Below are 21936 nucleotides of genomic sequence, written 5' to 3'. Positions count from 1 at the left end.
GATGGCCTTGAGATAGAAGCTGTTTTTCAGTCTCTCTGTCCCAGCTTTGATGCAGCTGTACTGACCTCGCCTTCTGGATGGTAGCGGGGTGAACAGGCAGTGGCTCGGGTGCTTGTTGTCCTTGATAATCTTTTTAGCCTTCCTGTGACATCGGGTGCTAGATGTGGGTGGAGCAATGTCTGCATAAGGGTGCAAATTAAAAACGCTCACAAAAGCTCCACATCCAGCTTCCTCAGCTTCCAGCTTCCTCAGCTTCCAGCTTCCTCAGCTTCCAGCTTCCTCACCAATGTGGGATTGTCTGAGGGAGGGTGGGGGGTTGCTGAGGAGTATTTCTGTCTGTAATAAAGATGATTTGCTGGGCCTGGCTCCCAAGTGGGTGGACCTATGCCCTCCAAGGCCCACCAATGGCTGGTCCTCTGCACATTCATGTGAAATCCATGGACTAATTTATTTAGTTCAATTGACTGATTTCCTTATATGAACCGTAACTCAGTAAAATCGTTGAAATCTTTGCGTGTTGCATTTGTATATTTGTTCAGTATAAATAAATCAATAAAAGACAGAGGTAAGAGCTGAGAAATGAGGGAGGGAAGGAGAGATGTTTTTTACAGGTGATTTAACCATGTGGTTTTAATGTTTGGTCCTCTAAGGTAGGCACTCAGAGCAAGACCAGCCGTGGTGGGAAAAGAGCAGAAACACACCAGGAACTTTTTCATCTTCTAAAAATGATTTATTAATACAATATGGTATAGTACACCCCATAGCACAGTATGACTGGCAGAAACCAGAGAAGGCAAAAGTAGAGAAAACACTAAACAATGATCCCATTCCCACATCTGTACGTGACTGAGTAAGCAGTACATAATCACATTAAACCCTTGCTAAAATCATGGTCAGCAAATTGAAAAAAATAAAACATACAAATGGCAGGAAATGCAGGTTGTCCCATCTCCAAGAACTCTAGGATGCCATCCCAGGTGCCTTCACTCCAACAACTCCGTCCCAGGTGCCTTCACTCCGACAACTCCGCCCCAGGTGCCTTCACTCCGACCTAGGTGCCTTCACTCCGACAACTCCATCCCAGGTGCCTTCACTCCGACAACTCCGTCCCAGGTGCCTTCACTCCGACAACTCCATCCCAGATGCCTTCACTCCGACCTAGGTGCCTTCATTCTGACAACTCCATCCCAGGTGCCTTCACTCCGACAACTCCATCCCAGATGCCTTCACTCCGACCTAGGTGCCTTCACTCTGACAACTCCATCCCAGGTGCCTTCACTCCGACCTAGGTGCCTTCATTCTGACAACTCCATCCCAGGTGCCTTCACTCCGACAACTCCATCCCAGATGCCTTCACTCCGACCTAGGTGCCTTCACTCTGACAACTCCATCCCAGGTGCCTTCACGCCGACAACTCCGTAACAGCGCGGCGACAACAGTGGATCAAAGAGCTGCACCAGAGTGGAGAACGCCACGTCTTCCTGTAACAGACATCAATGACAAGACGAACAAAAACAGTTTGAAAACAACGTCAAAGACCCCCCCCGCCCAAGACACACCACCGCACCGCAGAGTTTGTCTTTGAACCACACCGCGAGGGGCCTCAGATGAGAACTGTTCTCTCCCCTGTAAAAGATCTTTGTAACGTTTCCCTCGAGTAGTCACATCTGTGCAAATATTGTGTTAGGTGGACTCTGACAGGCTGGAAGCAGCATGTTTGAATACTGTCTTTATGTTTGAACACAGTCTGGTTTGATACCTTACACATACTGACCAATTACGGCACCATGTGATTGGTAGGCCTGCACTGAGAGCTATGCTTTTGTACAAAGCTAAATCAACAGTCTGCACTGACCACCACATGCACGCATGCTCACACACAGTATGTGTGTCATTTTGAGTGCGGACACTTGGTTGAACTTCTGCATTCTAATCCATTTCTGTTACATATTCCTGTTACATATTCCTGTTAGGGAACACTTTTGTACAAGGCATCAAACTTAGATAGCTCATTACGATCACTCAAATCACAGATTACGTCATTAGTTTTGGCCGGGGTACAACGGTGTGAAGTTACACCCCTGGTCTGTAATAAGGGGGACACTTCAAACTCTCCACAGCGCGAACTCAACCCTAATGGCATCCTCTCTGATTTCTCCCGACTTAAGTGATCTGTCGTCGGGGAAATGTAACGAGTCGCAAAGCTCCTTTAATGTTTGGGACAAGCAAATCATCAAGACCTATGGATAAACATACAGCATTTATAGCAGCTGAGTTTAGGGGCCTTAAATGACACGTACCAAGTCATTCAGTAAATAGCTCAACCATTCTAAGGGCCACACCACTGTATCACTTTAAAGAGATGGACCGAAGACAACGAATAGTCTACATAACCACGTCATCCAAAATCCCTTCTGAGAAAGCATTAATGGAACAGCTAACCAGGTACAGTATTTGGCTGGTCTCAAATCTGTTTGTGCTGTATAGCCAACTTCTATGGTCAATGTTGCATATATAGCACAAACAGATCTGGGACCAGGCTTGAACGGTGTAGCCATGGTCTCTGTAGCAGTGAAAGCCACTAAAACCACACTCCAAGAATCCTTCTCCTTTTTGTCCTATCACATTGTGAATCAATGAACACACCCTATAGCAATTAGCCAGACAATGTGCATTCCAGGCCCAGACCTCCTCTGTTTGTAGCTGGGAGGGAGAAACAATAGTTCCCTCCATTGGTCTGGCGGCTGAGGTCATGCTTTCACCCACTACTTAGCTATGGGGAACCAGACACGGGTAATTATGGGACAATGAGGAAAAGAGATGTTTGGTGTCGCGCAGCGGCCGTTTGAAGTCATAGGGACCGGACCACTATATCTGGCCTGTGTGTGTCTGTGTGGGTTAGTGTGTGTCTGTGTGTGTCTGTGTGTGTTTATGTGTGTCTGTGTGTGTCTGTGTGTGTCTGTGTGTGTCTGTGTGTGACCACAGGTTGGAGGGATTGAGAGAGAATGAACAAGGAGGAAGTGAGGCCTCTCCTTTTTTAGTAACAATGACTGGCGTGCTGTAGTTGGGGTGAATCTCAATAGTGGACCCCATCCCTTGTCTCCTCTCCTTTATCTGCACAGAACTGTAGGAACTGGACAGGTGAAAGCAAATCCCCAGTAGACATTCACCATTTTAGTCTCACCGATCCCTATTCAGATCAGTGCATATGAAGAAGACAAGGAGAGGCAGCCACATTAGACTAGTGAGATGCATCCCAAGTCTGTTGTGTGCCACTGTGGTTGAGGCTGTTCCTGTACCTGCTCTTTCAGGTAGCAGAGGCGGTCCAGGAGAATCAGACCCTCGATGCAGGGAGCCAAAGTCACCTTCAGCTGGGTAAACACAGGAAGCAGGTCAGTAAACACTAGTTTTAAGTGTACTTCTGTTAAGTGTACTTCAACACTATGGGATCCAACGGAATACAACTAGGCACCTTATCAAAGCAGAGCAGGGCAGGGCTGTTGTAATGTCATTGAAATAGAACCCCTCTGATTTCAAAACTAGGTTTCATTAGCAGCCTGAGGACAGTAAAAATATCACTTTTTTTGCCAGATGATTTACACAGAGTAGAGTTTACACAAGTCATTGAGGGAGTTGTGTAAACGTAAACCAACTTTAATAAGGCTTAATAACCACTCCAAAATAGTGCTGCACAAAGAGAACCAATGCTCCTATAGCCATATAAGTTCTGTGTGAGCCATTCATTCAGAGTGATGATACTTCCTCTAGGTAGTAGTGCTATAGTATCCCAGTTGGGACCTACCATGTTAAAGGCCTCCATCTCAACCATCCTGGGTCGGTATGTGTCGTGGTAACCCTGTATGACACTGTCAGAGAGCTGGTAGAGAGGGAAGGAAGGAGGGAGAGAGGGCGGGAGGCAGACAAGAGGTAGAGAGATGGAGGAGGGAGAGAGGGCGGGAGGCAGAGAAGAGGTAGAGAGATGGAGGAGGGAGAGATGGGAGAGAGAGGGAGGGAGGAGGGAGAGATGGGAGAGAGGGAAGGAAGGAGGGAGAGAGGGCGGGAGGCAGAGGAGGTAGAGAGATGGAGGAGGGAGAGATGGGAGAGAGGGAAGGAAGGAGGGAGAGAGGGCGGGAGGCAGAGAAGAGGTAGAGAGATGGAAGAGGGAGAGATGGGAGAGAGAGGGAGGGAGGGATGAAGAGAAGAATGTGGGAAGTGTTAAGAGACAGAGCAGGGTCATGTGTGGAGGTGATAGGTGAGTAACATGAGAGTGGTAACATACAACCCATTGAACACTTTTAATCCCAGGCTTTACGAGCAACAAATATCTCATTTATAGAACTCAAGGGAGCCAGTTGAGACATATTCCCTAATCGCTGCACTAGCTGCTTGTTTAACAATGCCGTACCCATGATCACACAGTAATCTAAGTGCATATTACACAACTTGTCCTTTTCTAAAGAGCCCTTTCGATTCCATGTGTCAGTTTCAAAGATGGTTTAGAACAACCGAAGACGTTCAACTGTACAGGGAGTTCAGGTACCATTACAGATAATCGTTACTGTCAGTTCAACTGTACAGGGATTTCAGGTACCATTACAGATAATCGTTACTGTCAGTTCAACTGTACAGGGATTTCAGGTACCATTACAGATAATCGTTACTGTCAGTTCAACTGTACAGGGATTTCAGGTACCATTACAGATACTCGTTACTGTCAGTTCAACTGTACAGGGATTTCAGGTACCATTACAGATAATCGTTACTGTCAGTTCAACTGCACAGGGATTTCAGGTACCATTACAGATAATCGTTACTGTCAGTTCAACTGCACAGGGATTTCAGGTACCATTACAGATAATCGTTACTGTCAGTTCAATTGTACAGAGCTATGCTAAAAGCTTGTCCTCTCGACGGGATTTCACATCTTACGCCAAGAATACGTTGTTGTGTTTTTTATTTTTTTTTACCCCAAATCCATTATGGGTTGCTTTCCTGGTGTCCAAAGCAGCAGTGTGGGATTCCCCCTGAGGATGTGTTGCTCTGAAGAACATTCCCAAGTCTGTTCCCAAAACGCCCTAATATTGTGATATATCCCATCACTGACCTTTGACTCATCCAGCTCCAGCCTCCGGAGGGCTCTCCAGACGTAGTCCACGAACGAGGTGGCCTTGGAGTAGACATTCCCCACACGCTTCTCGCTGCCAACGACACACACGTGAAGACAGCTCTTTCAACCCCCAAATCACCATCGCTGAAATTAGCCTACCAGTGTATATCAAGTCACAGGCATCCGATTCTCCTCTTCCCTCTCTTATTTCTCCTCCCTTGCTACGCTACGCTACGCTACGACACCCTGGCAACCAAAGTGAAACAGTCATCACACATGCAATAGTAGAGGTGGTCAGGTCCATTAATGGCATCCTGATTTCACTCAGCGAGGGACCCAGTGTCCTGTAGGCTACGGGGATAGACATGTCAGTGAGAGGTTGTCATCGTGTGTGTGTGTGTGTGTATGTGTGTGTGTGTGTGTGTGTGTGTGTGTGTGTGTGTGTGTGTGTGTGTGTGTGTGTGTGTGTGTGTGTGTGGTTGTCTTTGTGTGTGTGTGTGTGTGTGTGTAATACAGAGGGTACCTCCTCTGTCTCTAGGGGGCTGAGAAGACCAACTGTAGATTTCTCCGTTCTGTTTTCACCAGGACCAATCATTCCTCTTCACTTGTTCTACTTTACCCAGCAGCAGTCAACAACCCATTCAGGAAGTCTGACGATCTTACATTGTGGGCTGCTCCTTACAACGTTCAAAATTACTATTCACCATAACCTCAGATAGAGGGGTAGAGAATACTCTTGTTGTATCTTCACATCAGAAGTCTGTGTTTTTTGTATCCTAGCTGAATTAATTTGAGAAAGTGGAGATTCTTACAAAGTGGCCACAAACCATAAAATGAGGGCCAGTAAAAACCCACTAGAGTAAAAGCTAACAGGTTTTGTCAACGGTACTGCAGACCCCCAAGACAGGGGCACCTGGACTCTCTCAGTAGTCTGGTATAGCCTACTGCTTTGGATGTCCCCTAACCAGGGAGACCAAACCTACCTTTTAAAGGAGCTGTAGTGATCCCTTAGAATCACATGGAGGACGGCCCTATAGAAGAGTGACTCCATCTGAATCTGTGGAGACAGAAAATAATCAAAGATCCCATGTTGTCTTCGCTTACCAAAAAATAACATTTTCTTGAGATATTCATTCATTCTCTGCCAGTGATTAGGGTGTGTATTAAAACCCATTGAATGAAACGTTTTTATGACAATGCCCAATGCTTATACCAAACTCAACATATGATCTGAGTGCAATCAGACCGGTTGTTGGACGCAAGCTGCCGTTTAAGCACGCAATCCCATCCCTTAGTGATTACATTAATATTCAGAAAAAATATTTATGAATGGTCCGGGCGGTATCGTGTAACGGGTTTGACCCCGTACACTAACGTCCCTAGTGGCAGGCTATTCCCTTTAAAGTGCACTACTTTTGACCAGAACCCTATGGGCCCTTGTCAAAAGTAGTGCACTATCCAGGGAATAGGGTGCCACTTGGGACGCATCCTAAGGTCGGCGGCTCAAATATCTATAGTATTGTAAGTCTCAATCAGGCCTTATTGTATGTGAAAGACCCTGGAGAAGTATGGGAACAGTGTGCTCTTAGGCATCCGTATCCACTTGCTCTGGAACGCAGAAAATAAAAACAGGATCTGTCGCGTCTGGGAAACGCACGTGGCCAGTTGCTGGAAGCAATCATTAAATTGATCATCTTTGATTATCTTTGATGAGCACAAATTTGTAGTAACCAAAAAAACTAATTGAACTGTGATTGCATGATGTCATTCTCACACAGACAACTCATTGAACTGTAGTTTGGCCAAATGTGTCCAACGTATTGATATACATGAATATAGTACTTACCCCTTGGCCCTTGGCAACTCTCTCCAAAGCCTGAACAAGAGAAAATAAAGTGAAATGTTATTAAGTATTCAGTATTTATTAGGACCCCATGAATGGACTCTCCCAGGGCTCACAGAGTTAGAAACGTTACACTGCTCTTACAACATGTGGTACTCAAAAGGCAGAAGATATCATTTAGTTAGTCTCACGACAATAACAGACTGAGGACCAACTGTACAGCATTGAACAGTTGTGGGCACTAAAACGTCAATACTGTGGCACAACCTAACCTTATAGTGCCCTCAACTATACTGTCTAGTTGACAGATGGTGCGTTAAAGCGAATGCATTGCTGACAGAAATATATACTGAACAAAAATATAAAATGCAACATGCAACAATTTCAAAGATTTTACTGAGTTACAGTTCATATATAAAGAAATCAATTCAAATAAATAAATTAGGCCCTAGTCTATGGATTTCACATGACTGGGAATACAGATATGTATCTGTTGTTTACAGATACCTTCAAAACAAAGTAGGGCTGTGGATTAGAAAACCAGTCAGTATCTGGTGTGACCATTTGCCTCATACAGCGCGACACATCTCCTTCACATAGAGTTGATCAGGGTGTTAATTGTGGCCTGTGGAATGTTGTCCCACTCTTCAATGGATGTGCGAAGTTGCTGGATATTGGCGGGAACAGGAACACGCTGTCGTACACATCAATCCAGAGCATCCCAAACTTGCTCAATGAGTGACATGTCTGGTGAGTATGCAGGCCAGAACTGGGAAATGTTCAGCTTCCAGGAATTGTGTACAGATCCTTGCGACACGCATTATCATGCTGAAACATGAGGTGATGGTGGCGGATGAATGGTACACCAATGGGCCTCAGGATCTCATCATGATATCTCTGTGTATTCAAATTGCCATTGATAAAATGAAATTGTGTTTGTTGCCCATAGCTTATGCCTGCCCATACCATAACCCCACTGCCACCATGGGGCACTCTGTTCACAATGTTGACATTAGCAAACCCATTAGCTCGCACATGCAACGCCATACACGTGGTCTGCAGTTGTGAGGCCGGTTGGACGTACTGTCAAATTCTCTAGAACGACGTTGGAGGCGGATTATGGTAGAGAAATTAACATTACATTCTCTGGCAACAGCTCTGGTGGACATTCCTGCAGTCAGCATGCCAATTGCACACTCCCTCAACTTGAGACATCAGTGGCATTGTGTTGTGTGACAAAACTGCAGATATTAGTGGCCTTTTATTGTCCTCAGCACAAGGTGCACCTGTGTAATGATCATGCTGTTTAATAAGCTTTTTGATATGTCACACCTGTCAGGTTGATGGATTATCTTGGCAAAGGAGAAATGGTTACTAACAGGGATGTAAACAAAAGTATGTACAAAATCTGTGATATTTCAGCTCATAAAACATGGGACCAACACATTAGCATTCAAAAGTGACCAAAACATCAGCCAGGAAGCATAGGAACTGAGAAGTGGTCTGAGGTCACCACCTGCAGAACCACTCCTTTATTGGGGGTGTCTTGCTAATTGCCTATAATTTCCACCTGTTGTCTATTCCATTTGCACAACAGCATGTGAAATGTATTGTCAATCAGTGTTGCTTCCTAAATGGACAGTTTGATTTCACAGAAGTGTGATTGACTTGGAGTTATATTGTGTTGTTTAAGTGTTCCCTTTATTTTTTTGAAATGAAATGACCACTGAACAGAAATATAAAGGCAACTTGTTAGTGACCATTTCTCCTTTGCCAAGATATATTATATTTCTGTTCAGTGGTCATTTCATTTCAAAAAAATAAAGGGAACACTTAAACAACACAATATAACTCCAAGTCAATCACACTTCAGGTTTGCTGTGTCTGTCAGCGTAGTGTCCAGAGCATGGAGGGGCTACCAGGAGACAGGCCAGTACATCAGGAGACGTGGAGGAGGCCGTAGGAGGGCAACAACCCAGCAGCAGGACCACTACCTCCGCCTTTGTGCAAGGAGGAGCAGGAGGAGCACTACCAGAGCCCTGCAAAATTACCTCCAGCAGGCCACAAATGTGCATGTGTCTGCTCAAACGGTCAGAAACAGACTCCATGAGGGTGGTATGAGGGCCCAACGTCCACAGCTTACAGCCCAACACCGTGCAGGACGTTTGGCATTTGCCAGAGAACACCAAGATTGGCAAAATCGCCACCTGCGCCCTGTGCTCTTCACAGATGAAAGCAGGTTCACACTGAGCACATGTGACAGACGTGACAGAGTCTGGAGACGCCGTGGAGAACGTTCTGCTGCCTGCAACATCCTCCAGCATGACCGGTTTGGTCAGTCATGGTGTTGGGTGGCATTTCTTTGGGGGGCCGCACAGCCCTCCATGTGCTCGCCAGAGGTAGCCTGACTGCCATTAGGTACCGAGATGAGATCCTCAGACCCCTTGTGAGATCATATGCTGGTGCGTTTGGCCCTGGGTTCCTCCTAATGCAATACAATGCTAGACCTCATGTGGCTGGAGTGTGTCAGCAGTTCCTGCAAGAGGAAGGCATTGATGCTATGGACTGGCCCGCCCGTTCCCCAGACCTGAATCCAATTGAGCACATCTGGGACATCATGTCTCGCTCCATCCACCAACGCCACGTTGCACCACAGACTGTCCAGGAGTTGGCAGATGCTTTAGTCCAGGTCTGGGAGGAGATCCCTCAGGAGACCATCCGCCACCTCATCAGGAGCATGCCCAGGCGTTGTAGGGAGGTCATACAGGCACGTGGAGACCACACACACTACTGAGCATCATTTTGACTTGTTTTAAGGACATTGCATCAAAGTTGGATCAGCCTGTAGTGTGGTTTTCCACTTTAATTTTGAGTGTGACTCCAAATCCAGACCTCCATGGGTTGATAAATTTGATTTCCATTGAAGATTTTTGTGTGATTCTGTTGTCAGCACATTCAACTATGTAAAGAAAAAAGTATTTAATAAGTATATTTCATTCATTCAGATCTAGGATGTGTTAGTTTAGTGTTCCCTTTATTTTTTTGAGCAGTGTGTGTATATATATATATATATATATATATATATATATATATATATATATATATATATATATATGAAATGACAGTTGGCTAAATATCTGTCACCTAAGGTGAGTCAGGCTCACCAGACACGCCGACATCCTGGCATTTCTGCCACAAAACCAGGACTGCTCCCTCAGGTAGCCACTCAGGGGGAAACCACATACGCTGCTGCTTGGACACTCTGAAACAAACAAACACACACACTTTAACACCAGCTGTGTCAGAACTGCCCCGTTTATTTAACACTATAGGAAAGTGTGACTATGGTAGTTGACAGGCCACCAACAAAAGTCCAAAGGGAGAGAGAATGAAGTGAAACATTAATGCTATTCAGAGCCTTCCCAAACTAGCTTTGAAGTTTCAAACTCGAAAAACCCGAGAGCGCGGGTGTCGCTAACCCCTTAGCCACATTGCTCTTTGACTCCACTCCTGTTGAACACATGGTAGTGGTATTAGCAGAGGCAGTCCTGGTCAGAGTCAATTGGAGCAGACAGGCTTTGCTAGAGTTTGAAGGCTAGCTTACAGTATACGTTGTGGAGTGTTTACATTTTGCTAGCACGCTAGCCTTATCTCAGCCACACTGAACTGACCACATCTCGAGGGCCAAGCACTGCTCGCCCCCTTCCCTGGCACACACACACACGCACACAAGTGTTTCTAATATTGTAGCGTGCGACGAGGCATCTGTTAGTTCCCAACAGTCAGGAAGAAGGAGACAGTGGCTCTAGGGCTCTGCAGCACGCTTACTTCACGCCCTTAAGGACTGGTCCAAGGCCAGTTTATGTTAAGGGAAGCTGACTTCAGATCAGATGATGGGTCTCACACTCGGCTAAATCCACCAGACTGAATGACTATGACGAATGGTGCAGTCCAGTGGCTCTCGTTCCATACGACACAATTGAATGGATGTTTCCTATACGACTTAGCTAAGGATCTCCACACTTTTATAGTCTTGAGCTCATTTAGTAGTTTGGGTTCCCATCTTTTAGGGTGAGGAAGTACACTGCAGGGTTTGGCCCGCATCCCAGAATTCTTTGCAAGGCCGGGACAGCGCGAGAGAGAGAGGAAGAAGGAGCGAGAACAATGCAAGGACGTCTGGCACAACTCAAGTGTTTTCAATCAAAACGCTGTGATGTCATTATTGGCGGACCCAACAGAGTGGCGAGTCACAGGTCAGGGGTCGCAGTGTTAAGAGGGACAGCGTGATAGGAAGCAGCTCACCACGCCACAGTGCCGAATCACTGTTAAAAGCACACAGCGGTTGTCATCACACACAGAGAGGATTCCAGGTTTCATACCTCATAAAAGGGGAGCAGTGAATCAGCAAACATACCCAGGAGCAACTGGAGCTAACATTCTGACCCGTCACATCTGTCTGAAGCTAAATGTATATCTAGCTATGACAGGGAGAAAATAACCACATGATATTGAGTCTTCTAGGTTAAAAGAGGAATGGAGACTTAAGCAATAAGGCCCGAGGGGGTGTGGTATATGGCCAATATACCATGGCTAAGGGCTGTTCTTAGGACAGCCATTATCCGTGGTATATTGGCTATAAATCACAAACACCCGAGGTGCCTTATTGCTATTAAAAACTGGTTAACAACGTAATTAGAGCAGTAAACATAAATGTTTTGTCATACCCGTGGTATATGGTCTGATATACCACGGCTTTCAGCCAATCAGCATTCAGTGTTTGAACGACCCAGTCTATAAGAGAGAATATTTCACTGTTGATGTCAGGGAAACAAGTGTTTTGTAAATTGGAGGGGGAAAAAGCAAGGGGAACAGGATATAGACACTACTATGGACTTTTCTATGGGTCTTTATATTCTGTGTAGAGTAGATAGTGTTTTCTATACTATATAGCCCTCTTTATATTCTGTGTAGAGTAGATAGTGTTTTCTATACTATATAGCCCTATGGGTCTTTATATTCTGTGTAGAGTAGATAGTGTTTTCTATACTACATAGCCCTCTTTGTATTCTGTGTAGAGTAGATAGTGTTTTCTATACTATATAGCCCTATGGGTCTTTATATTCTGTGTAGAGTAGATAGTGTTTTCTATACTATATAGCCCTATGGGTCTTTATATTCTGTGTAGAGTAGATAGTGTTTTCTATACTACATAGCCCTCTTTGTATTCTGTGTAGAGTAGATAGTGTTTTCTATACTATATAGTCCTACGGGTCTTTATATTCTGTGTAGAGTAGATCCTATTTAGTGTATTGTACATTTAGAATGATGACTTCATGGAGTTTTTCTGGATTGATTAAGTGTGATTGGAATATAAATACCACAGCGCTCTCGTATGAAGTCAGAATACATGCTGGATAAATCATATCCAATTCAACACCTGAACATTAGCGGGTCAAAAATATCACATTTGCAATCCTCTAAACTGTTATCCTGAGACGATAAATCCATTCAATGATTCTAACAGTCTCTTCTTAGCTAACCGAATCTAGAGAGCGCAAGTTGGCTGTGTACCCAACTCATCAACCCACATCAGTGTTTATGCTACTTCATATTTGGCTTGTGAGAGAATTATGCTTCCCTTGGGCTGGTGAGTGACAAAGTAGACACTGCATGGTGACAGAATTATGATTAGCATAAAAACTGGGGGATGTCTGTGGACAGGTTGCAGGTCTCCTAGTGGGGGAGAGGGGGCAGTTGCAGTCTGTAGTCCTAAGTAAGAGTTTGGCTCTGGTTGAGATTTCCACAATGGAAACCATATGTTCTCTAAGGGGTGGAGGAGGGTGGGTCTGTTTGCTGGTGACTGTGTCTCCCTGCCTGCGCGTGTGTGTGTGTGTGTGTGTGTGTGTGTGTGTGTGTGTGTGTGTGTGTGTGTTTGTGTGTGTGTGTTTATGTATGTATGTATGCACTGCATACTGTGTGTAGCTAATGAATGAATGAAATCGAGGCCTTTCCCTTGGGGAACACACAAAAGCCTCTCTGTACACCAGGTTGGTAAATAGATGGTAAGTCCACTGTCCCTGCCTCCTTTCCCTGTCCCTCTGACTGATCTGAACGGACTTGATAGGTGAGAGACACAGTCATTCTAACCTACAGTATCTAGTCCATTCCCACTGGAGGAACTTTGTGAATGATCTATGCTCCTCAAAGGGCAAAAGGGTTTCAGTCAAGTCATGAAGTCCAGGGTTCCCAAACTATTTTGCTTCGTGACCCACCAATGGAGGTGTCATTTGAGTTGCGACCCACAATAAGGGTTGAGTGGTGGAAAACATACACCGACCAAAGAAGAAGTCAAACATATTAATAATAACCTATTATTCTAAACACACTCTCACACTCTCTCACACACTCTCACACACACTCACTCTCACACACACTCTCACACACACTCTCACACACACTCTCACACACTCTCTCACACACTCTCTCACACACTCTCTCACACACACTCTCACTCACTGTATGCCAACCTTTACTATCCCCCTGGCCATGTTATTACCTTGTCTGGTGGGATCAAACTCCTCAGAGAGAAGGTGGTAGCAGCAGCCAACGCTGCAGACGGAGAGGAGCTCCCGTTTGGCCACAAACATGCGCAGGGTGCTGGGCGCCAGGTCTCCACACGTGTGTAGACCAACCATGACCGCATCCTGGGTTTGGAAAACAGGGAGAGAGCGGCCTCAGCACTGAAACAGGCCTACATTAGCAATGTGATGCAGAGCTGGCATGAATAATCATACAATTATATTATAGGCACATTGACACAAGCACACATTTGAAAGAAAATGTCTACTTGAATGTGTTTGTACTATGGTGTGAATATGAATCTTAGAGACTTAAGCTATCTAAATGAATGAATTGCCACACAACCGCAGTTGGTGACATTTGCATTCAAAAGAGCATGGTTTTGCCGTTGTCGTTGTCTTATTGGTCGACAGTGAGTGTTACCTACCTCTAACTCCCCAATAATTTCTTTGAGCTCCGTCTCCGCGGTAACGTAGGAGGTCAGAGGTGAGTACAGCATGCCGCTGCCCATGCCACCACTGTTAACCCAGCTCCTGGCCTTCCTCTCCAGGTTCTCCCTCTTCCTCCTCTCCCTCTCCTCCAGGCTCAACTCACTGGGGGGAACCCGGGGGGAGATGGGCTCCACCATGCCCACACACAGGGCACTGAGAAAAGGATCCTCTGGAGCTGAGGCTGGGTCACTTTGGTCCAACTCTGGAAGGGAATTGTCCTCTAACAAAATGGCGGAGGTAAGTGATGTCATTGCATCTTCCTCATTCTGATCTGTTAACCCTGTTGTGTTGGTATGTGCCTCCCCATCTCTTCTCCCCTTCCCCTCCTCCTTCTCGGCATCCCCACTCGTCTTAACCATATCCCCTCTCTCTCTCTCACCGGGCGCAATATCCTCCAAGTCCTTCTGGCCTGAAGGAGGCATCACTGTCGGAGTCCTATTGGCTTTGCTGTGCCTCTGGTAGGCCCGGGAGTACTTCTTGAGCTTCCTGTTCCTCTCCTGGGCGCCGTGCGTGTTGACGCTGGACGAGTCGATGCCATACACCTGGAGGCCGTACTGCAGCGACAGGAAGGAGCACAGGTAACCTTTCCCCGAGCCCACATCAATCACCTGGGAGACAAAGATTTATTGTGATGGGTCAGAAAATAATGTAGTCCCGTCGATGTTGTTCAAGCTTGGTCTTGGGTGCACTACTCATAGGGTGTGCAGGCTTTCGTTCTAGCCCACCACTGTTTAATTCATCAACTATTCATCAAGCCCTTGATAAGTTGAGTCGGGTGTGTAAGGCAGGAACAAAAGCCTGCATACACCTTTTAGGTACCCAGGAGCAGGATTGAAGAACACTGTTGTGGTCAGGGCCAGGGCACACGGTAGCAAAACATTAACGTTTTAAAAAGAAAACTGAGTTTCTTATCCGACAATATCAGAAGGTACCTCAGTCTGTTTGAGTGTTTTCTTCTGTTTTGTGCCTGCTAAAATGAGACCCGGTTGTGTCTTTCACCTGTTTGACCCGGCAGCGCTGGGCTAGGCTGGCCACCACCTCTGACATGGCCTGCACCTCGTGGGACTTCTTGGAGTTCATAAACTCTTCACTCTCCACCACAGCAGCTGGAACTGTCAATGGACACACATGTGCAATGTCAGTGAATCCTTGCATGGATGGCAGAACTGTACACTATGTGCATTGCTATTGTTCCTACTTCCGGCGCCGACAGAGATGGCCGCCTCGCTTCGCGTTCCTAGGAAACTATGCAGTTTTTTGTTTTTTTACGTGTTATTTCTTACATTAGTACCCCAGGTCATCTTAGGTTTCATTACATACAGTCGAGAAGAACTACTGAATATAAGATCAGCATCAACTCACCATCAGTACGACCAAGAATATGTTTTTCGCGACGCGGATCCTGTGTTCTGCCTTACAAACAGGACAACGGAGTGGATCCTATGCAGCGACCCAAAAAAACGACTCCGAAAGAGAGGGAAACGAGGCGGTCTTCTGGTCAGACTCCGGAGACGGGCACAGCGCACACCACTCCCTAGCATTCTTCTTGCCAATGTCCAGTCTCTTGACAACAAGGTTGATGAAATCCGAGCAAGGGTAGCATTCCAGAGGGACATCAGAGACTGTAACGTTCTTTGCTTCACGGAAACGTGGCTTACTGGAGAGACGCTATCCGAAGCGGTGCAGCCAACAGGTTTCTCCACGCATCGCGCAGACAGGAAAAAACATCTTTCTGGTAAAAAGAGGGGCGGGGGCGTATGCCTTATGACTAACGTGACATGGTGCGATGAAAGAAACATACAGGAACTCAAATCCTTCTGTTCACCTGATTTAGAATTCCTCACAATCAAATGTAGACCGCATTATCTACCAAGAGAATTCTCTTCGATTATAATCACAGCCGTATATATCCCCCCCCAAGCAGACACATCGATGGCTCTGAACGAACTTTATTTAACTCTCTGCAAACTGGAAACAATTTATCCGGAGGCTGCATTCATTGTAGCTGGGGATTTTAACAAGGCTAATCTGAAAACAAGACTCCCCAAATTTTATCAGCATATCGATTGCGCAACCAGGGGAGGAAAGACCTTGGACCATTGTTACTCTAACTTCCGCGACGCATATAAGGCCCTGCCCCGCCCCCCTTTCGGAAAAGCTGACCACGACTCCATTTTGTTGATCCCTGCCTACAGACAGAAACTAAAACAAGATGCTCCCACGCTGAGGTCTGTCCAACGCTGGTCCGACCAAGCTGACTCCACACTCCAAGACTGCTTCCATCACGTGGACTGGGAGATGTTTCGTATTGCGTCAGATAACAACATTGACGAATACGCTGATTCGGTGTGCGAGTTCATTAGAACGTGCGTTGAAGATGTCGTTCCCATAGCAACGATTAAAACATTCCCTAACCAGAAACCGTGGATTGATGGCAGCATTCGTGTGAAACTGAAAGCGCGAACCACTGCTTTTAATCAGGGCAAGGTGTCTGGTAACATGACCGAATACAAACAGTGCAGCTATTCCCTCCGCAAGGCTATCAAACAAGCTAAGCGCCAGTACAGAGACAAAGTAGAATCTCAATTCAACGGCTCAGACACAAGAGGCATGTGGCAGGGTCTACAGTCAATCACGGACTACAGGAAGAAACCCAGCCCAGTCACGGACCAGGATGTCTTGCTCCCAGGCAGACTAAATAACTTTTTTGCCCGCTTTGAGGACAATACAGTGCCACTGACACGGCCTGCAACGAAAACATGCGGTCTCTCCTTCACTGCAGCCGAGGTGAGTAAGACATTTAAACGTGTTAACCCTCGCAAGGCTGCAGGCCCAGATGGCATCCCCAGCCGCGCCCTCAGAGCATGCGCAGACCAGCTGGCCGGTGTGTTTACGGACATATTCAATCAATCCCTATACCAGTCTGCTGTTCCCACATGCTTCAAGAGGGCCACCATTGTTCCTGTTCCCAAGAAAGCTAAGGTAACTGAGCTAAATGACTACCGCCCCGTAGCACTCACATCCGTCATCATGAAGTGCTTTGAGAGACTAGTCAAGGACCATATCACCTCCACCCTACCTGACACCCTAGACCCACTCCAATTTGCTTACCGCCCAAATAGGTCCACAGACGATGCAATCTCAACCACACTGCACACTGCCCTAACCCATCTGGACAAGAGGAATACCTATGTGAGAATGCTGTTCATCGACTACAGCTCGGCATTCAACACCATAGTACCCTCCAAGCTCGTCATCAAGCTCGAGACCCTGGGTCTCGACCCCGCCCTGTGCAACTGGGTACTGGACTTCCTGACGGGCCGCCCCCAGGTGGTGAGGGTAGGCAACAACATCTCCTCCCCGCTGATCCTCAACACTGGGGCCCCACAAGGTTGCGTTCTGAGCCCTCTCCTGTACTCCCTGTTCACCCACGACTGCGTGGCCACGCACGCCTCCAACTCAATCATCAAGTTTGCGGACGACACAACAGTGGTAGGCTTGATTACCAACAACGATGAGACGGCCTACAGGGAGGAGGTGAGGGCCCTCGGAGTGTGGTGTCAGGAAAACAACCTCACACTCAACGTCAACAAAACTAAGGAGATGATTGTGGACTTCAGGAAACAGCAGAGGGAACACCCCCCTATCCACATCGATGGAACAGTAGTGGAGAGGGTAGCAAGTTTTAAGTTCCTCGGCATACACATCACAGACAAACTGAATTGGTCCACTCACACGGACAGCGTCGTGAAGAAGGCGCAGCAGCGCCTCTTCAACCTCAGGAGGCTGAAGAAATTTGGCTTGTCACCAAAAGCACTCACAAACTTCTACAGATGCACAATCGAGAGCATCCTGGCGGGCTGTATCACCACCTGGTATGGCAACTGCACCGCCCTCAACCGTAAGGCTCTCCAGAAGGTAGTGAGGTCTGCACAACGCATCACCGGGGGCAAACTACCTGCCCTCCAGGACACCTACACCACCCGATGTCACAGGAAGGCCATAAAGATCATCAAGGACATCAACCACCCGAGCCACTGCCTGTTCACCCCGCTATCATCCAGAAGGCGAGGTCAGTACAGGTGCATCAAAGCTGGGACCGAGAGACTGAAAAACAGCTTCTATCTCAAGGCTATCAGACTGTTAAACAGCCACCACTAACATTGAGTGGCTGCTGCCAACATACTGACACTGACTCAACTCCAGCCACTTTAATAATGGGAATTGATGGGAAATGATGTAAATATATCACTAGCCACTTTAAACAATGCTACCTTATATAAATGTTACTTACCCTACATTATTCATCTCATATGCATACGTATATACTGTACTCTATATCATCGACGGTATCCTTATGTAATACATGTATCACTAGCCACTTTATACTATACTATGCCACTTTGTTTACATACTCATCTCATTTGTACATACTGTACCCGATACCATCTACTGTATCTTGCCTATGCTGCTCTGTACCATCACTCATTCATATATCCTTATGTACATATTCTTTATCCCCTTACACTGTGTACAAGACAGTAGTTTTGGAATTGTTAGTTAGATTACTTGTTATTACTGCATTGTCGGAACTAGAAGCACAAGCATTTCGCTACACTCGCATTAACATCTGCTAACCATGTGTATGTGACAAATAAAATTTGATTTGATTTGATTTGATATTGAGAGACCTGTGACCAAACCATAGAATTACTATAATTATATTTCTATATCAGTGACACTAATGACAGTGTGTTACAATGACAGAACCAAGGCCTTAGACTAAAACAAACATTTCCCCTTTAGTTATTCTTAGGATAGGTTAGGATAGTGTCCATTCTTTTGTACCTTCCTCCAGGGGTTGAGCGTTGTCAGTGTGTCTGAGGGTTTGCAGTAGCTCTGTGCGGCCCACACAGACCCCGAGGCCAGGCAGGGAGTGGGCATAGGCAGCCTCCAAGAGCTCAGCCACATCCACCAGGCGCTTACTATCATCACAGAAACCAAAGGTGATCTTCTTGGCTTTTTGAGAGTAAAAAAAGAAAAGAAAAGAAACATAAGTTGTCCTTTGTTTATTTTATTCAACATTTTGACTTTGATAAATATTACAACCGTGTAATAACAATTACATATTAAACATTTCATATTTGTCAATGAACCATCGACAAAATAACACTTACTGGTACCACTGCCATGATTTAAGTAGTGTTCTGGCGCCCTCTTGTGGTCACCATTCAAAGTGATCTCTGTCAAGACCTCCACGGGTGGCACAGCCATGAACTGGTCCCATACATCGCAAGTGTAGAAATCCACAGTGTGGGCATTGGCGATGCTCAGTGAAACAGAGAGGAAGAGTTTAACAGCATCTATTTTTTTCTGAATCGCTTCCAGAGAATTAATGGAAGATGCCATTGAATAAAAACTCTAACCTAGACCTGTTTACAGCAGGTCCAAGAATGACTCCCCTCTTTACAGTATAATCAGGCATAACTAGTTGCAACTGAACGACGACGATTTTCTTAGCACGAATGTGGCAGCCATGTTGGGTGTACCGAAATACATTGAGTTCTACGGACGCTATCCTTACTTACGCACCAACACAAATGACGTCCCTCGTGGTCGATTGCTCGTGGATGGATTTGTCATGTCTTCTGAGACCACCACGACGTCATAACTATGCGACGAAAAGCACATGCGACGTAAACACATGAAACGTGCGATATTTTGTTAAAAATGAGTGAAATGGCACCACCAGCACAGCAGAAAATGAAGACCAAGGGCACATTTGACGGAAAACGTGCCAATAGAAACCAACCCTACAATCGACCAGGAAGCAGGAAGAAGTGGGTCTCTGAGCACAAAGTATTCGACGGCAGTATTGGAGAAGGTAGCTCAGCTCGCTTGCCAGTGCTAGCTATCCATAGTCTGAGTTCCAGTCACTTCAGCTAGCTAACTTGCCACTGGAATATAATAGTTAGCTGAACAGAGACGGCAACCAGGCTAAGCTAGCCTATCTAGCTATCTAAAGTGTGTTTAGAATTGCAGTTAATGTACATTGTATAAAATGAAGTCATTCAATATGTTAGAGTGCCAGGATAACTATACCCCCCCCCCTCCTTGATCAATTAGCTAAAAACGAACTTAGCTACACGGGAGGCTAAATGTTTGTGTAAGTTAACAGTGTTTTTGCAGATATACATGAATGCTTGAACCATAAACCTCTCTTTCCCCAGGCCAGGGCTTTGCCTTCAAAAGGAAGGAGAAAGTGAAACATGAATACAACAAACTGCTACGGAAGGAGAGGAGGAAGAACACAGAGGTCAAAACCCAATATACAGAACAGTACCCCGAACATCTGAGGCATCTCTACGAGGCTGAGGCCGAGAAACTGAGGAATGAGGTTAAGACCAACAGAATCAACAGAACCAAAGCTAGGATGGCTGGCGGTGGTGGTCCAGTAGAGGAGGAAGCAGCTCCCATGGCTGTGAATGAAGCCCCCACGGACCTAGCTACAGCCATAGACCCTGCAGAGGACATCTCCTCTGACAAGACTGACTCTGCCCCACAGCCCACTCCAGCAGTTGCGGCCTCAAAGAATGACAGGTAGTCACTTAAATCATGTTTGCATACTGCTTTACTCATTTCATTTGTATATATTGTATTATATTCTACTGTATTTTAGTCAACGCCACTCCGACATTGCTTGTCTTAATGTTGATATATTTCTTAGTTCCATTATTTTGCTTTTAGATTTGTGTGTATTGCTGTGACTTGTTAGATACTACTGCACTGTTGGAGTTAGGAACACAAGCATTTCACTACACCCGCAATAACATCTGCCAAATATGTGTCTGTGACCAATAACATCTGCCAAATATGTGTATGTGACCATACAATTTGCTAATCTGGTTTGGAGTAAAGCAGTTTGTGCAAAACATTTAAATGCATTATCTATTTGCAGTGTACTTTGTGAAATGTAATTGCTGTCAATGAAATGTCGTTGCAGTCAAGGCCAACCACTTGAAGGAGTTACAATGCAACATGTTAATGTGTCGTTGTGTTCCAGTCTACCCATGAGTAACCGGAGTAAAAAGAAAATGCTGAGGAAGACTTCCTATCAGAAAACAAAAGAGGAGTTTGAAAGTGTTAAAGAAAAGCAGAAGAATAAGAAAGAGGTATAGTTTTTCACATTCTCAATATAAAGCCCTCAGAAAAGTACTATCGCAGGTCAAAAGCGTTGGACTGTTCTCAACGAGTGGTATTTTCTTCCTCCATATAGGAGTTTTTGAAGAACAAGGAGCAGAAAGAAGAAGCTATCAAGAAGTACAAACAGAAGAAAATGGAGACATTTCAGATGCTGAGCAAAAAGACGAAGAAGGGGCAGCCCAACCTGAACCTACAGATGGAATACCTGCTCCAGAAGATTCAAGGGACCGGGCCCGGAAAATGACCCAGAAAAATGGACGTCGAAGGTTTCAAATAGCAAATATACAGTTGGAACTCTTACTGTGATGGTTTTATATCATAGATGAGTCTTGTTCTTATTTTGTGAACTGCCACTTTGAATAGATTGTATCATAATAGATTCAGACTTTTTAGCGGTTTATTTACATTTTGAACCACAAGGTGGCATTTGTGAGATGAGCTGTTCTTGTAAAATATTTAAATATTCCTTTCAAATAGCAACCATTTCTATTCAATGTTAATAAAAGGTTGTAAGCGAAGTCTGGTTTATTCTATATGAGTGCACCAAAAACTAAAGCTACTGTTGATTCAAGTAGACTGCAGAATTGAGAGTTACAAATGTAGTGTTTAATTTGTAGCGGGACAAAATAGAGACCGTGTCCTGGACACCCTTTGCACGGCACCGTGTACCTCCTTGCCCAGGCGTTGTCATAGTTACAGATTATGTGTCGCGC

General features: G+C 45.6%; 2 protein-coding genes across 3 annotated transcripts; one reads left to right on the top strand and one right to left on the bottom strand.

Annotated features, from left to right (window-relative positions):
• Positions 1–708: 708 nt before the first annotated feature.
• LOC139404677 (probable methyltransferase-like protein 25) lies at positions 709–19546 on the bottom strand. The gene is made up of 12 exons (XM_071147284.1): positions 19198–19546; positions 18869–19039; positions 15020–15132; positions 13957–14628; positions 13507–13654; positions 10115–10212; positions 6954–6983; positions 6091–6164; positions 5105–5198; positions 3803–3877; positions 3300–3371; positions 709–1481 (listed from the first exon to the last, which is right to left on the bottom strand). Exons 1-12 carry the CDS (start codon positions 19427–19429, stop codon positions 1374–1376), a joined length of 1887 nt encoding a protein of 628 aa, XP_071003385.1. The 5' UTR covers positions 19430–19546; the 3' UTR covers positions 709–1373.
• A 126-nt stretch (positions 19547–19672) lies between these two features.
• LOC139404680 (thyroid transcription factor 1-associated protein 26 homolog) lies at positions 19673–21741 on the top strand. 2 transcript variants are annotated; one of them, XM_071147286.1, is made up of 4 exons: positions 19673–19904; positions 20251–20620; positions 21084–21192; positions 21297–21741. In XM_071147286.1, the coding sequence occupies exons 1-4, from the start codon at positions 19751–19753 to the stop codon at positions 21465–21467; spliced, it is 804 nt and encodes a 267-aa protein (XP_071003387.1). In that variant the 5' UTR covers positions 19673–19750; the 3' UTR covers positions 21468–21741. The 2 variants fall into 2 exon arrangements, with proteins under 2 accessions (XP_071003387.1, XP_071003386.1); XM_071147285.1 differs by having other exon boundaries at positions 19687–19904; positions 21024–21192; positions 21297–21735.
• Positions 21742–21936: the final 195 nt, after the last annotated feature.

Source organism: Oncorhynchus clarkii, unplaced genomic scaffold, assembly GCF_045791955.1.
Source record: "Oncorhynchus clarkii lewisi isolate Uvic-CL-2024 unplaced genomic scaffold, UVic_Ocla_1.0 unplaced_contig_13541_pilon_pilon, whole genome shotgun sequence".
NCBI classification, from domain to species: domain Eukaryota; kingdom Metazoa; phylum Chordata; class Actinopteri; order Salmoniformes; family Salmonidae; genus Oncorhynchus; species Oncorhynchus clarkii.
This window is presented reverse-complemented; position numbering and strand designations above follow the sequence as displayed.